General features: G+C 40.5%; 1 protein-coding gene across 2 annotated transcripts in view; it reads right to left on the bottom strand.

Annotated features, from left to right (window-relative positions):
- acp1 (acid phosphatase 1) overlaps window positions 1-18,258 on the bottom strand; it is a 48,933-nt gene that overhangs the window by 30,154 nt on the left and 521 nt on the right. Inside the window, exons 2-3 of one of the 2 annotated variants that reach the window (XM_067984198.1) lie at window positions 16,889-16,962; window positions 14,590-14,703 (exon numbers count right to left, since the gene is read on the bottom strand). In XM_067984198.1, coding sequence (XP_067840299.1) covers window positions 14,590-14,703; window positions 16,889-16,962 — 188 coding nt within the window. Of the gene's footprint in view, window positions 1-14,414; window positions 14,529-14,589; window positions 14,704-16,888; window positions 16,963-18,258 lie in introns of both variants that reach the window. The other variant, XM_067984197.1, reaches the window with a different exon arrangement.

The following is an 18,258-nucleotide window of genomic DNA, read 5'->3' as shown; positions in this document are numbered from 1 at the left end:
TGCAGGAAAGCAGAAACCCTGTAGGTTCACAACTGCAACTGTGGAAGTGATGCGGGAGAAAGTCAGGCAGAAAAGGAGGCACAGTTTGGAACACAGTGAAAGGTGGCGGCCTGGGCAGTCAGTGGCAATGCCAACATCCCATGCATAGCAATGCAGTGCCAGAAAAAGTTTAACATGCTTTCAGACACGTCATGGTAAGGGGAGCCATTCTTCCAAGAATGCACTAATACAGGTAAGTCTTTCACTTACAATGATCTTTCCTCACAATGATTGGATTTTTTTTTTGCCATCAACACCCAGGAGCCCTTTACACTCCAAGCCCTCACATGAAAGTGTTCCTTCAGTCAAAGCCTTTCATGCTATCAACTGCCTAAAAACATCATGTGGAATCTAACTGATTGGCAGAGGTACCTATCATCACACTCATAATGGGCTGCAGGATGATACCTGGATTTTACTTATATCATGGTAATCCAAGCTAATTTTCACTTTGTGCATTCTTTTTCAAGACGACAGCCCATTGCACCAGAGAAAACTGCAACAGGTAGACCCCTGAACCTTTGTTCTCTTACTCACTATGAGGAAGTTCTCCAAATCTTGTGGAGAGAGACAGAAAAGAAGAGGGTAGGTGCCAGTTTCAAGTTTGTGAGGGCATTCTACTGCTGGTCTTCCTTATGTACCCCATATTACTTGTCAACAGACTTGATCTCGAAACTGTCAATGCTTCTACTGAAAGCGATGTGAACTTTGCTCCTCAGCAACCCATTTTTAACCACTCTTCCTTTTCTAGGTATGTCAGAGGAAACAAACAGGCACGAGTGGAACTGGCTCTGCCAGCACTCGAGCATGTGCTGTCAAGCATCCTCTCTAATATGCATCGGCCAAGAGACTCTTAGTTTTCACTGATCTTTAATTTGTGTTAACTGATGACTATGATGCGCCTATACGTCACTTGATTATTTTGTAGTTTGTAGAATCATGTTGAAATAATACAGTACATTAAATTAGATCAACCACGTTACCATATTAGAAATGGACAGATCAATCACTTTGCCACACTAAAGGTTAATTTGGCTTCCAATGAGAAATCCATAAACCTCAATTTGCAACGTTAGAAAGTTGCACCTGTTTAACCTATTAATAAACTAATCCTTAATTCATCATTTGTCTGGTCATATTCTTATCCCATCTTTAATTGCCTTCTCAAGATGTACAAGCTGTTGTTGCTCCTTCGCTTGCTAATCCATGATCACAAAATCCTTAATATACCTGAAATCATGACCATGTTCAATTGAGCTATCTTGTAGAAACATTTCAAACAAAATATCAAAGTGTCTGGCCTGCTGTAGTTACAATGGAACACAAATATCTGTCTAAAATGTAAAATTTTCCAAAATTGATCTTTTGCAAATCTTAAAATTATCTGAAAAGCAACAATATTACATTTGTGACAATGAATCTAGGTAAAAAAAAAACTTAGAATTTAACTGTTAATCAGATATAGCTTCTAAATTTCAGAATTTTAAGCATATTAAAAACAAACTTTAAGTAACACTTTCAATAATGCAAGACCATAATCCACTTATAAAGATTTATATTACATTTTCTTGAATAATTCAAAGACATTTATTTCATGTTACACTATTTGTAATTGTTTGATTACCACAGCTTGTCCATTTGGAAAATACAATAAATCTCCTTAATCTGAATCACAAAAGTACACTTATAAACAGCTTCACAGAATGCAAACGCATCATTGATGTATGGAAATGCTATATACCCATATTTTATACTTAAGAGTTACAACCACTTAAAGAAAATGCAGGTCCTGACTGATGCAGGCATGCATAATGATTTCTGAGTTCCATTTGTATTTGTTCAGGAAATAAACTACAGAATAGAATAGGTGTGTTGTAATTCACTAAGCTAACTTGTCAAATTGCTTGCCACAACAAGGCTTCAGATTAGATTAGCTTTAAGGCATACTGAACTGACAGGCACTAAATAATTCTACTGCATCAGTCCTTGGGGAAAGAAAGAATAACGTCATCAACATGTCAAGGGTTTACATTAATCCTGTCTAAATGGCAAAGAAAAATGGAAAAGTACAAATGAATAACTCTTTGTAAGGCAAAGCAAATATAGCATACACGGCTACAGAAGTCAAGATAATATAAATGTATTAAGCCACACAAGTTTGCATCAATGACAACCAATACTCATGCTTTCTGATGCATTCATGATCATTTCCCTTGTCCAGTTTAGATTTACTTTTTGATTGCAGTGAGCAAGAAACAAAGGAACTTGACTATATTCAATTTCCATTATTAGTTTGACGCTGCAGTTTCAAAGGTAATACTAATTAGTATCAGATTTATAAAATTAATGCAAGGTATTGCCTAGATAATAACAGCAACTGAACTCCAAAAAAATGTGTATGGCACCTCAAGACATTTCAACAATATAAAGCACTATATTAATGTAAGCATTTCTTTCAAATTATGAACAGTTCCACTACCAGAACCTCAAGGGAATTAAAATTCAAACTCTTCCAACAGAGGTCCGAAAAAAGACCAAGATCCATCTATATCGCCTTCTACCACCTTGGCAGTCACATGATATGACGATAATGGAGTTGTTGACTAATCATAGTAATCAATCTCTATCAATTAGACTATTACACACCCAGAAATGACAAGAACCAAGCGGTGGGGCGCTTTGGAAACCATGGGCTCGATTTTTGCACCCGCGATCGGGTGCGTTCGTGGCGGGGAGGCTGCGAAAATCGGGGATTCCCGGGGCGGGTCTGGAGCCCGGCTCCAACCCGCCCACTTCCGGGTTCCCCAGTGACGCGCTGACATGCGTGCGCAGCCCCCGCATGTGGGATTCCCGCCGGCAATTAAAGCCGGCGGGGTGCCACTTAAAGTACTTAAACAGGTACTTCAGGTTGTTTACAGACCTGATATTTTAGAAGGGCTGGGATTTTGAAATTAACTGAGACTGTTTCCTGTACTGGGGGAAACACTCCCAGTTCAAATGGACGTGTTGCAGCCATCAGCCTGTGGCAGCTGCAAAGGTCCATTTGACAGGTGGGGGGGGGGGCCTCACTCATTGCAGGAGGCCACTCTGTCACTTTGGACAAAGTTTGGCCTCCACCACCCTCCTCCTAACAATAACATTCACCAACTTGCACACTTACCCCGGTGTCCAGACACATTTACCTACCTTGCGGACCATCTCAGATGTACATCTTCCAGATGGGGGCCGCCGTAGCTGCAGTCATGACCTCCTCTGAGGACGAACAGCATCACCAGCCTCGCTGGCCACCTCTGACACGTGGAGCTCCACAACACAGTGCTGTGACACATCCACTTGCACAGCAGGAGGGAGGGCAACCGCAGCAAGAGATGCGTCGCAGAGGGCACTAACCTCGGCAAAGGGTCTACAGATCGAGGCTCAGCTTCCTGGACCTCTCTGAGCAGCAGTGCACATGGAGGCTCAGTCATTCGACATGTAGTCGTGGACATCTGCAGCCTCTTTCATGCCCTGCTGCTCCCGGCTGGCCCGAGCACCATCTTCTTACCTGTCGCTGTCAAAGTCACCACTGCCCTCAACAACTTCTCCTCCACATCCTTCCAGGGTGCCACCGGGGAGATTGCCGACATCTCTCAGTCGTCTGCACAAAAGAGCCCTGCAAATTCACCTACACCCACTCTGCAGTGACACAATGGGTGGCATCAGTTGTGGGTCTTCATAGTGATCCTCAGGAAAGGGCATTATTGCACAAACCTGACAAGATTTGCAAAGACGTGGCATTAGTGGTGACAATATAATATGTAATGTGAGTTGATCAGAAATTAAATATAGGTAAAAACCATGACAAACCCTCAAACACCCTTATGCATCCCCTTCATGCTCACGACACGTTTGCCTTACACTTCCTACTGCACATACGTGATGCATGCCCTGTGGCTGCAGCACAGGTAGTAGCAGGTTGAGTGAGGCTGACCGTGAAAGAGATGCATGAGAGGGTGCGTATGAGATAGAGCCATGAGATTGTATGAGGATTGGGTTGAGTGGTAGTGGCGGGATGAGTACTATCGAGGTGAATAAGTGCAGGTAAGATGAGGATGAGCTTTGAGTGGGTGTGAGGAGCGATGTGATAGAGTAGTGTTGGCAGTGCAGGAGATGTGGGTTGGGGGCGGTGATATGGCAGACGGAGTGTAGGGGAATGAGTAAGTGTACTCACTTCGGCTGACCTACTTAGGTCATTGCAGCCACTCCTGCACTGTATGCAGGTGCACGATATGTTGGTGGTGCAGGTGACCTCCTCTGCCACCTCGAGCCAGGCCTTCTTGGTAGCAGAGGCAGGCCGCTTCCTCCCGCCGGCCGGGGGGGGGGGGGGCACGGGGCGGTGGGGTGGGGTGGGGGGGAAGAGGGGAAGATTTCTGACCTCCCCCTCCTCCTCCCCCCATCCAATAAAACCTGGAGTGAGGCATCATTAAACCTGGGAGCAGCCTTCCCCATGGGATGCTCCATGCTGTAATTTTTCCTATTTTCTGCAGCATCAGTCAGTGGAGGACTGCCCCTTTAAATAGGGCTCCTCCAGCTGGCAGCCTATGCTCCGTATGCGCAGTCCGCCCGCTGCGCAGCTTACCAGCGGGAAACCCGGAAGCACAGGTAAGTACCTTCAATCAAGCTGCAATCGCGTGCGGCACACCCCAATTTCACTGGGCGCGTTACCCACGCGCCCAGTCGACCCCCCGCTGAGAACCCGCCGCCCTGCTAATATCGAGCCCCATAGATCCAAAGTCATCTTTTTCCTCCCAAGTATGCTACACGTACCACATGCCATTACAACTGTTGGGGTAGAATAGGATCTGTGATAGGTTCATGTAGTCATCGACTACATAGAGGATAAATACTCATTCCCTAGTAGCCATCCATTTATTTGAGAATGAAATGTTCACAAACACTTAATGAAGATTTCCAAATTTTTACAGAAGGAGCATGTTAACTGCAGTCCTTCTAAATGAACATAAGAAATAGGAGCAGGAGTAGGCCACATGGCCCCTTGAGCCTGCTCCGCCATTCAATAAGATCATGGCTGATCTTCGACCTCAACTCCACTTTCCCGCTCGATTCTCATATCCCTTGATTCCCTTAGAGTCCAAAAATCTATTTGATCTCAGTCTGAAAGATTCACCACCCTCCAAGTGAAGAAATTTCTCCTCATCTCAGTCCTAAATGGCCGTCCACTTATCTTGAGACTATGATGTCTAGTTCTAGACTCTCCAGCCAGGGGAAAAATCCTCCCTGCATCTACCTTGTCGAGCCCTCTTAAGAATTTTATGTTTCAACGAGATCACCTCTCATTCTTCTAAACTCCAAAGAATATCGATCCATTCTGCTCATTCTCTCCTCATAGGACAACCCTCTCATCCCAGGAATCAATCTAGTAAACCATTGTTGCACTGCCTCTAAAGCAAATACATCCTTCCTTCGGTAAGACGGCCAAAACTGTACACAATACTCCAGGTGTGGTCTCAACAAAACCCTGTAACAATTGTAGTAAGATTTCCTCACTCTTGTACTCCAACCCCCTTGCAAGTCCAACATACCATTTGCTTTCCTAACTGCTTGCTGTACCTGCACGTTAACTTTCTGAGTTTCGAGTACAAGGACACCCAAATTGCTCTGAGTACCAACATTTAATAGTTTCTCACCATTTTAAAAATATTCTGTTTTTTCACTCTTGCTACCAAAGTGAATAACCTCTCATTTCCCCACATTATACTCTATCTGCCACCTACGTTCCCAATCACTTAACCTGTCGATACCCCTTAGCAGACTCTGTGTCCTCCTCACAGCTTACTTTCCCACCTAGCTTTGTAACATCAGCAAACTTGGATACACTGGACTCGGTCCCTTTGTCTAAGTCATTAATATAGATTCTAAATAGCTGAAGCCCAAGTACTGACCCTTGTGGCACTCCACCAGTTACAGCTTGCCAACCTGAAAATGACCCGTTTATTCCTACTCTCTGTTTTCTGTCCGTTATCCAATCCTCTATCCATGCTAATATATCACCCCCAACCCCATGAGCCCTTATCTTGTGTAACAACCTTTCGTGTGGCACCTTATCGAATGCCTTTTGAAAAATCCAAATATACTACATCCACTGGTTCTCCTTTATCTACCCTGCTAGTTACATCCCCAAAAAAACTAATAAATTTGTCAAACATGATTTCCCTTTCATAAAACCATGTTGACTCTGCCTAATCATATTATGGTTTTCTAAGTGCCCTGTTACCATGTGCTCAATAATGGAATTCAACATCTTCCCAACGACTGACGTCAGGCTGACTGGCCTGTAGTTCCCTGTTTTCTCTCTCCCTCCTTTCTTGAATAGCAGTATTACGTTTGCTTCCAATCCACTGGGACCATTCTAGAATCTTGGGAATTTCGGAAAATCACAACCAATGCATCCACTATCTCTGCAGCCACCTCTTTTAGAACCCTAGGATGTAGGACATCAGGTCAAGGCGATTGTCTGCTTTTAGTCCCATTAATTTCTCCAGTACTTTTTCTTTACTAACATCAATTACTTTAAGTTCCTCACTCTCATTAGACCCTTGGTTCCCCACTAGTTCTAGTATGTTTTTGTGTCTTCTACTGTGAAGACAGATACAAAATATTTGTTTTACATCACTGTCATTTCCTTGTTCCCCTTTATAATTTCTCCTGTCTCAGACTCTAAGTTACCCATGTTTACTTTCACTCTTCCTTTTTATATACTTGTAGAAGCTCTTACAATCTGTTTTTATATTTCTTGCTAGTTTACTCTCATATTCTATTTTCTCCCTCTATCAATTTTTTGGTGATCCTTTGCTGGTTTCTAAAACTCTCCCAATCCTCAGGCTTACTACTCTTCTTGGCAACATTATAAGCCTCTTCTTTTAATCTAATACTATCCTTAACTTCTTTAGTCAGCCACGGATGGATCACTTTTCCCCTCGAGTTGTTATTTCACAATGGATTGTACATTCGTTGAGAATTATGAAATAGTTCTTTAAATATTTGCTATTGCTTATCTACTGTCATACTTTTTAATCTAATTTCCTAATCTACCTTAGCCAACTCGCCCTTCATACGTACATAATTGGCTTTATTTAAGTTTAAGACTCTAGTTTCGGACTTAAATACGTCACTCCCGAAATCAATGTGATATTCTATCATATTACGACCGCTCTTCCCCAGTGGATCCCTTACAATGAGATTACTAATTATTCCTGTCGCAAGACAAGATCTAAAATAGCTTGTTGCCTGGCTGGTTTCACAACTTAATATTCTAGGAAACTGTTTTGAATGCATTCCATAAACACGTCCTTCAAACTACCTTTGCCTATTTGATTTATCCAGTCTATATGAAGGTTAAAGTCCCCCATGATTATTGCATTACCTTTGTTACAAGCTCCTATTATTTCTTGATTAATACTCTGTCCAACAGTATAGTTACTGTTAAGGGGCCAATAAACTACTCCGACCAATGTTTTCTCCCCCTTGTTATTTCTTATCTCCACCCATACTGATTCTATTTCCTGATCTTCCGAGCCAAGATCCTTCCTCACTACTGTCCTTGTGGTCATTTTTTACTATCCGGTCTATATCCCTCCTCTTTCATTTTGTCTGTCTTTTTGAAACGTCAAGTACCCTGGAACATTTAGTTTGCAACCTTGGTAACCTTGCAACTACGTCTCTGTAATGGCTATTAGATCAAATCTGTTTATCTCTATTTGTGCCATTATTTCGTTTATCTTGTTACGGGTCTGGACAGAGTAAACAGAGAAACTTTTTCCACTGGCGGACGGGTCAAGGACTAGGACACAGATTTAAGGTAATTGGCAAAAGAACTAAAGGTGACATGAGGAAAAACTTTTTTTTAAAAACACAGCAAGTGGTTATGATCTGGAATGCACTGCCTGAAAGGGTGGCGGAGGCAGATTCAACCACGGCTTTCTAAAGGGAATTGGATAAGTACTTGAGGGAAAAACATTTTCAGGGCTACGGGGAAAGGGCAGGGGAGTGGGACTAGCTGGACTGCTCTTGTAGAGAGCCGGCACGGGCTTGATGGGCTGAATGGCCTCCTTCTGTGCTGTAACCATTCTATGATTCTATGAATGCTTTGTGCATTCAGATAAAAGTCTTTAATTTTAATGTTTTACCATTTTTCCTTGCTTTGATCATATTCGCTGATGCACTATTACTATTAAACTCTCTGTCCCTTCCTGTCATTCTGCTTATCTTTACCCAAATCACTACTGCCTTGACTTTTCTCTTGTCAGATTTCTAAGCTTCCCCTCACCTGAACCCCTTTTTGAAGTATAATTTGATGCAGCAACTATGGTAAGTATCCACACAAAGTACAATCTCTGGTACAATTCAGAGCTCAGAAAAATGACAAGTCACCTGAACTGCTGTTATGCATCTCCTAAAAGCCAATTTAAGACCGATAAAACAACCAGAGAGCAGACATTTGCCCACTGTGATGGATGGGAACTGCTGTGGCCTGGTGGAATAGGAAAAGAAAAGAGAACACAAAATAAAAATGCAACCATTCTGACTATAGCATCACAAAGTGCTCATAATGGTTATACTTCCTACTATAGCTCATGCAATCAAAACTAAATCCTACAGACCCCCATCATGCAATTCAAGAGGTTCTTAAGTAATAGAGAAAAACATTTCCTTGATGGAGTTTATCTACCGTACAGAAAAAGAAAAACATCACAAATAAAGCAGAGAGACAGTATGCAAACAAAAGAGCACAACATCAAAGGATCTGTTTTCATTAGAACAGAGTACATTAAAAGGGTTATTTGATTGGGGCAGAGTCGATAGAAACAGAATTTTTCCAGTGAACGAGGGTTTTTTGCAACATATTTGCAAAAATAATTGTAAGAGATTTAGGACAGGGAGCACGAGAATTTTTTTTTAAAACACACAGAGGGCTATGGAATGCACTACCACATTTGAGGCAGACTATGTCAACATTTAAGATTAGGTTAGATAAGTGTTTGAAATAATGGGGAATAAAGGAATGTGGGAGCAGGGCAGGCACATGGGATCCGGACTACTGCTCCTGTGGAGAATAAACATCAACATGGACTGGACTGGTTGGGCCGGGCCGAAAAGCCAGTCTTTGTGTTGTAATTTCCAAAGAAACTCAACAGAACTCATGTGAGCAAGACTACTAGCTTGTATTTATAAAGCACCTTGTCAAGTCTTTCAAATTACCCAAAATGCTTCACATACAAGAGCGACATTGAGGTGCAGTTACTGTTATTTTGGGAATACCCTGATAAAAAAATTAAAAATGCACAGACCCATTAAAACACTTGGATATTGAAGACATTAATTAATTAATGTAGAGGTTAGAAACAGTTTTACACAGATGAAAGAAGAAAGTTCATAAACACATGAGTTTGCAATACACTTGCTTATGTGGATGTTAAACATTGTTTCACTGAGTGTGTTAAAATATTAAAGATTTATGTAGTAACGTCAAGGACTTGTTCACAATAAGACACTGACTTGCATCAAATGACTAAAGTGCCACCCCCCCACAAGTGAATGAGTAGTTGTATTCTTTCGCATTCAAGATTAGATTAAAAAAAATACAAAACATAATTCAACTTGCATACTTAAATGGAATATTTCCATAAAATATTCCAATTTTTTTTTCTTTGCTCAGTGTATATGTCTCTAATATACAGACAAAAATTATATATTTTCATATAATAAACTTTATGGGGGGGGGGGGGGGTGTCAATTTGTGTGCCCATCAAGGTGAAGGATGTTAATGTTGGGGAAAAAAACATTTTTTCCAACTCTCTCACTAAGTGTCAGTATCAATTACTCCCAGGACAGGTACAGCACAGCCAATGCACACTAAATATCCCTTTACCTTTCCCAAAGAATATAGCTCAGATGATGAAAGTTAGTAGAGTTTTATGAACAGAATAAAATATCATGCAGTGTTTATTTATAAAGTGGCCAGCGATCTGCAATATAGTCAATTCACTTGCTGACAGAAATATTGTAATATAAAAACTTCCATCCATCATCTTCTATTTATATTTCATAGACATATAATTTGGCTCTTTGCCTGTAGTATTTGGAGTGTATTCTTAGAATGTTTATATTTTGTACTTGAATACAAATTGCTTTAGGAATTAATGACTGCTGGCATGCTGATTATGACTTTACCATTTACCAATTAGATTTAATTGCAACAAGAATGAATGAATTGGGTTGACACACAACAGAATGTAACCAACCCATTAAATTCTAAGTGTAAAATTTCTTGACAACTAGTTATATGCTGAATATAATACTTGCTCACTCCCCTAAAAACCAAAGAACAAGTACAATTGGGATCCTGCACCTTAAAGATAAATAAGAAATAATTGTACGGTTTTGGAAAACAAAATATACACATTTTTAGAAATTTGCCATATAGGATCGATCTAAGTCTAACAAAAAAAACACTACATGTAATAAATGTATTTTTCTTGTAAATAAATCTTATTTGCCTAGTATTTTATTTCAAATCAGGTTATAGCAATTGATACACTGACACCACAGGCCCTGAGAGTTAAGCTCATTTAGTACTTAAATATATATTCCACGCTTTGCAGTATGCGATACATTGGACTTGGACTTGCATATTTCTAAATGTGGACTCAAGACTGATGCACTGGGTCACAACATACAGCCTAACTGACCATCACAGGAAACTTGTGCCTTTTTGTCCCTCTTCAATTATTCTTTTAATAAAATTTGAGAACTACTGCTTTGAAGAGCACATATATGCAAACAGATCACTGCTCAACAGTAACCACCTAAACCCAGCAATAAATGATTCAGGCAAACTTGTCTTATGAAACCACCTGGAAAGTCAGTCTCAAAAATGGTTACATATAGAGGTTTAACTTTATGCAGCAATATGATTGAGGATTTGACCCTAAAATTAAAATTTGAAAACATGGGATAAAACAGGCCGCAGCATTATCTTCTATTAAATTAAATGCATGTATTTTCTGTCCATTACACATGAGATGTCACACACTTCCTAATGCAATTTTCTGTGGCATGCTTAAAAAAAGTTTAAAAGAAAGTCATTTGTGAAGTACAGAGAAACTCTCCAGGAACAGAAAATATCCAGAGCCACAACATCTACATGATGTACACTCTTATTTAACTTTCCCACAAACAATGCATGGGCTCTGATCTCCTGCCTGAATAGCAATTAAACTTTAAATGAAGGTACCCAGTGTTTACTTATCAATTAACTGTCGTTGTCTTAAATGGACACGGAACACCTACATTTTAGCAGAATATACCATGTTTTGTATTATATATAATGGGGTCAAATTTCCACTAATTATATCAGCACAATTTGGGAGGAATCGGCCGAATCAGCGCAAAACAATGCGGAATTTAAAACGCAAGTAAGTTACGCCCAAAACCACTCGTATTTTCCACCATCTTTTATGCTGGTTCAAAAATCACTTTTTAAAAAAAAATTTGTTCATGGGATGTGGGTGTTGCTGGCAAGGCCAGCATTTTATTGCCCATCTCTAATTGCCCTCGAGAAGGTGGTGAGCCGCCTTCTCGAACCGCTGCAATCCGTGTGGTGAAGGTTCTCCCAGTGCTGTTAGGTCGGGAGTTCCAGGATTTTGACCCAGCGACAATGAAGGAGAGGCGATATATTTCCAAGTCGGGATGGTGTGTGACTTGGAGGGGAACATGCAAGTGATGTTGTTCCCATGTGCCTGCTGCCCTTGTCCTTCTAGGTGGTAGCAGTCGTGGGTTTGGGAGGTGCTGTCGAAGAAGCCTTGGAGAGTTGCTGCAGTGCATCCTGTGGATGGTACACACTGCAGCCACTGTGCGTCGGTGAAAGGAGTGAATGTTTAGGTTGGTGGATGGGGTGCCAATCAAGCGGGCTGCTTTGTCCTGGATGGTGTCGAGCTTCTTGAGTGTTGTTGGAGCTGCACTCGTTCAGGCAAGTGGAGAGTATTCCATCACACTCCTGACTTGCACCTTGTAGATGGTGGAAAGGCTTTGGGGAGTCAGGAGGTGAGTCACTCGTTGGTTAATGATTTCCAGTTCACCAGTTCTGACGCTACGTTGGGCACTTTGCCCAAATCAGGCCCGCCCGCAAAACTGGCCATACCCCCAGGTCAAAATAGTGGGGATGGAGAGTTTCTGCTGAAAGCGCCCGTTCGGGAGGGGTCGTCAAATTGCACTTGTTTTATTTTCGGTGCAGGCACCAGTAATCACTCATTACTCTTAAAACTTATGCATTAATAAATTTAAATTATTTTAAATCAGTCAGATCAATGCTCTTAAGGCATGGCATGTGCAGTAAAAAGTTTGCAGAGAGAGAGAAAAGTGTCCTTACCGTTTGATTTTCAGCCTCATGGAAGGAAAAAAATTTTCAGTAGCTTTTATAGGACCCCACCCCAGATACTTGAGGCCTAATTGGCTCTGTTCCAATTCACTAATCGAATACGTTCGTTTACACTGCTCCATTGTGTTGATTCATGGAAAATTTTACATTTGGGATTATGCAAATGAGTTGGGTGGAAACTTGAAGCGTAACTTCAAATCGGAAAAGTGGTGTAATTTCAAGCACATTTTGGGCACAATTTCCCGATTGCGCCCAAAGCAGAAACTCAACACCAATGTTCTTGTCCTTTTAAAAACAGTACATCCTATGACTTATTGTGAGCAGTGCCATAAAAGATTTGCATAACAAGTTAAGATGCGCCAGTCTCACTGGCACAGATGCCAGTTTCTGTGACACATTTTTAAAAAAAAAGTACATTAGCCTCTTATAGACATCAGGATTTGCCTATCGGTTAGTCTGTGATTGATCCCAAGATGTACTCATTTACAGCGATTAGACTGTGACCGTAAAAGAACATGCTGGTATACAGCTTTACCTTAGCAGCAGAATAATGCATTGTATCATGCAGCACAGAATGTTCCTGTTCTTATAAAACAGCACATCCTACAATTTGTCAGCAATGTTACAGAAATTCGCTACTACTGTATAATATGTTCAGTACATATTTGAAGAGACAGACATGCACTCATTTCAGAATAAAATTGAAAAAGTTCAGGATTCACTTCAAAGTAGCTAGAGTCAGATAAAATCCGATCAAATGAAATCAAGTTAAATGGCAACAGAAATCATGTTTATATGCTGCAAAATAAAACAAAATGGATGCTAAAGGGTTTGACTTTCATATATTGTCTGCTACAGAAAACAGAAAGCTAGCTGGTAATTTTTCAATCTAAACACAACGTATGAAACAAGAAAAGGACATTTGACCCTTTACACCCACTTCTCTAAAATACATGTTGCCCTATAACTGAAAATGCTGGAAGTACACAGCAGAGCCAGCCAGTATCTGAAAGAAAATCGCAGGTTAATGTTTCGGAGTGCACCTCCTTTGGAACAGGTTTGTGTTTCCGGTGGTACGTTTCAGATGCGAGCCTTCAGATACTGACAACTGTAGTGCATTTCCAGCAATTTTTGTTTTTATTCTGGAAACATTGTGAATGCTGGAAACCAGTTTTTCTTTTGATTTCCACAATTTGCCTCCCTATGAACTCAGTACATTTAATTTCCTGAGGAAGGCAAGTAACCGCGAATAAAACATTCCTGAAGATAAAGCTCTGTGAAATCTCACCTTAACCCTCAAAAGAAAGAAATTGCATTTCTACAGCGTTTTCCACGACCTCAGGATGTCCGAAAGCACTTTACAGCCAATGAAGCACAACTGAAGTATAGTCACTGTTGTAATGTAGGAAACGCGGCAGCCAATTTGCACACAGCAAGCTCCCGCAAACAGCAATGTGAGAATGACCAGATAATCTGTTTTAGTTGAAGGATAAATATTGACCAGGACCCGGGGATAACTCCCTTGCTCTTCTTCGAAATAGCGCCGTGGGATCTTTTACATCCATCCGAGAGGACAGACGGGACCGCGGTTTAACGTCTCATCCGAAAGACGGCCCCTCCAACATTGCAACACTCCCTCAATACTGCACTGGGAGTGTCAGCCTAGATTACGTGCTCAAGTCTCTGGAGGGGGGCTCGAACCCACAACCTTCAGGCTTAGAGGCAAGCATGCTACCCACTGAGCCACGGCTGACACCATAATCCAAATCAACCAGCATTATGCAATACTAATTTTTTCAGCACAATTAACGATTATCCAAAGAGTAATGTGCACTAGAAATGGTATGAAGTATCCAATGTTACAATTAACTTTAATTAATCTAGAACATTTATTTGAAAACAGACATTTCATAAGTTAAAAAAATGCTGGTTGGTCTACCTGTCTTGCCTTATGTGTTGTCTCAGTGCCTTGCTGTCTTAAACAGCTTAGAGCCCTTGAGTCTGGGGAGTTCCCAACATTGAAGTCAATTACACCAGCACTGTCAATCATCCACTGCAATAAGAAAGAAAATTGATAGCCCACAATAAAACAAATAAAAATTGGGATACAGTACCTGCCTGGCAATATGATTCGTGGTAATGCCATGTTTCATCAGACATCTCTGGCCCCGTTGATCAGCAGGATTCCCTATTTCATACGTTGATGTTGCTGCACTGTCTATTTTCCACTGGAAGAAATACAAGTGCCATGCTGTTTGTTTCCCCATGCAGTCAGTAAAAGTTTATGTTATCAATTATATTAATGCTACATTGTGAAGATTTTAAAGTGGTATTAATTCCCAACTTTGCTCGAACCAAACTTCAACTATAACACTGGAGCTGGATGGAAGTCTGAATCATGCAATATTCATTCTAATGAAGTGGTTGCCAGAATAATGGCATCCTTATATTGTACTTGCACTTAAAATTGTTTGAAATATAATACTAATAGTGCCATTGCAAACTTTGTTCATGCTTGTGACATGTATTCCTCCCTTCAAAAAAATATGAAAGTGATTTGGTGTTGTCCCAACATTACTAGAATATACCTCCATGTCAGTGTGCCAAAGCATGTTTTTAAGAAGCACAAAACTTAATCTATGATTTTGCAGCTTTTAAAATAAACATTTTCCAGCTCTGGAAACACAAAATAGTGAGTGAAAGTGTGTTTGGACTACCTCTGTAAAACATAAAAATAGCCAATACAAGAAAACATTTTGTGGTGTTCACTCCATGTAAAACACTGACAAAAACATAAAGCAAGGTGCAAAATGCTACTTGTAAAATAAAGTCATTTGTCAACTGGGAGAGTGAAAGGGAAAAAAAGCTTTGCAAGACCTTATTGAATTTTTTTCAATAGTAACAAAAAGGGTAGACTATGGCAGTGCAGTGGACATGAACTTTAAGAAGGTCTTCGATAAGGTGCCACGTAAGAGACACAGGATAATGGCTAAGACATGTGAAGTCAGGGGATAGGTAACAGAATGGATTGAAAGATGGCTACAAAACAGAAGGTAGGTTTTAAGGGAAGCTGGCAGAAATTGGGAAGCGGTGCCCTGCAAGGATCTGTGCTCCCGACCACTATTGTTTAGCATATATGTAAATGATTTGGTCGCAGGAATTGGAGGTATGTCAAAATTTATAGATGATACCAAATGTGTGTGTGTGTGGGGTGGTGGCTAACAAGCTAACATTGTGAAACACTGCACCAAAATATAGGAAGACAAACAGGCATGCAGAACGAGAGGATAAATGGCAAATGAAATTCAATGTAGTGAAGTGTGAGATGGTTCATTTTGGTAGGAGGTCACTTATTCCTTGGAAAGTAAGAAACAAAATGGGGTAGTGGAGCAAAGGGATCTTGGAATACAGATACATAAATCACTAAAAGTAGCAACGCAAATTTGGTATGGCCATAAAGAGTGAGAACAAAGTATTGAGGTTTATTTCTAGAGGAATAGAATGCTAAAGCAGAGGTAATGTTAAATGTATATAGAATTTTAGTTAGATCACAGAGTGCTGTGCACAGTTCTGATCTCCATACCACAAAAAGAATATTAAAGGACAAGGACATTACCAGAATTGAGAGGATGCAACTATGAGGAAAGATTGAGCAGTTTGGGGCTCTTTGGAAAAAAAAAGATAAGAGACCCGAGAAGTCTTTAAAATTATGAAGGCGTTCGATAGGGTGGGTGTGGAGAAACTGTTTCCACTTGTGGATGAGTCCAGGACAAGTAGAGAATTTAGGAGGAATTTCTTTACACTAAGAGTGGCGAGAATACGGAACTCACTGCCACATGGAGTGGTTGAAGCAGATAGCACTGACATATTTAAGGGGAAGTTTGATGCATACATGAGAAAGAATGGAATAGAGGGATAGTGGGGCAGGGTAGGAAGAAGTATTTAAGAGTCTTGTGCGGTGTATAAACAGCGGCATAGATCACTTGGGCTAAATGGCCTGTGTCTGTGCTATAGAGTCTATGTAAGGTAATGCTCTTGGAAAACAATCAGAAAAATAGACCTTTTCCTTTATTGCAATTTCCAAGAATATGTTATGTAAAGTACATAACTGTTGAATAAAAAATGGTTTTCACATAACACGATTTTCACTGCACTGTGACCATGAGTGAGAAAGTTAAGTGCAAGCTCGAGACCATATACCATTTGACTATATGGAGCCAAAACAGAAATCCTGCAGGTTAAAAATGTGTCCGGTCCACTATTGTAGATTCAGCACAAGGGTGACAACAGGGAGATGGTATTAAGCACAATTAGTGACACAGCTGACTTATGCTCTGGATTTTCCACTTATGAAGGAGTATTTCTTTAGAAATTAAATAAGTGAGTTTTTTTGAAAAAGCTAGGAGGACTTACTTTGTTAACGACACCCTGGTCTGTTGCCAGCTTCCTGAAGGTAGCTTCAGCAATTGGAGATCGGCAAATGTTGCCTTAAAAAAGGAAGAGAATTTAAAATATGCCGTTTGTCAACACTTTGGTCTCAAATTTTACATTTTGCTAGCAAGTATCGCACAGTTTTAAGTATGTAAAATTCCTGGTACTTGACAAGACCAAAATCGGTTAATGATCTTTATGTAAAATTAAACTCTATCCCTCCAGCTGTTGTGGATAATTAAGGTACATATAGAAACAAAGTTTCTCAATAGAGGTACACTTATTAAAAAGCAGTAATTTTCACACTTTTATCTCTTGCATAGACAGAATCACTGTTTCTTAGCCATTTACGATAGTTTCATTTACACTAAGGAGTATGAATAAGAACTACTGCACTATCATTAAGAAGCCAACATCAGCATCTTGTTTCCTCAACACAGTCTACCTCAGACCAAGCCAATAGTGGCTTACGCCCCAATCTATATTCAGATGTTTCAGACTAGACTGACTGGGTGAGACCGTTTACCAGTATATTTATACTTTCATCATCTACACCATCAGGAGACAGGTCACAGAAAGTGGGGTAGGCCATTTAGCCCCTCAAACCTGTTGCTGCCAGCCAATCAGATCTGTACCTTAAATCCATTTACCTGCCTTTGATCGAAATCCCTTGACACCCTTACCTAACAAAAATCTATCGATCTCATTTTTCAAAATTTCAGTTGACTTAGTACCCACAGTCTTTTAGGGAGAGAAACTGAAGATTTCCATTAATCTATGTGTGAAAAACTGCTTCCTGATTTCACTCCTAAATGACCTAGCTCTAATTTTAAGACTATGCCCCCTTGTTCTGGATTCCCCACTAGAGCAAATAGTTTCTCTGTATCTGCCCTATCAAATCCTTTTATCATTTTCAACACTTCAATTAGATCATTCCTCAACCTTCTAAACTCAAGAAACAAGCCAAATTTACGCAACCTGGCCTCATAATTTAACCCTTTTAAACCCTGGGATCATCCCGGTGAATCTGTGCTGCACTCCCGAGGCCAATATATCCTTCCTGAGGTGCAGTGCCCAAAACTGAACACACTACTCCAAATGGGGTCTGACGAGGTTAGACCAAGACTCTATACAAGTGAAGTATAATTTCCTCACTTTTGTATTCCAGTCCCCTATGGGATAAAGGAAAATGTTCAATTAGCCTTCTTTTTAAAAAATGACTTTTTGTATCAATGCACCAGCTTTTAGTGATTAGTGCATATGGACACCTAACTCCCTTTGCTCCTCCAGTCCCTCGTCTCTTTCCCAATCTGATCAGCGGTAGACCACAAACCCAAATGGAGCAGTGACAG

Source organism: Heptranchias perlo, chromosome 5 (genome assembly GCF_035084215.1).
Source record: "Heptranchias perlo isolate sHepPer1 chromosome 5, sHepPer1.hap1, whole genome shotgun sequence".
Classification (NCBI taxonomy): domain Eukaryota; kingdom Metazoa; phylum Chordata; class Chondrichthyes; order Hexanchiformes; family Hexanchidae; genus Heptranchias; species Heptranchias perlo.
The sequence above is the reverse complement of the archived record's forward strand: the minus strand, read 5'-3'. Positions and strand labels throughout refer to the sequence as shown.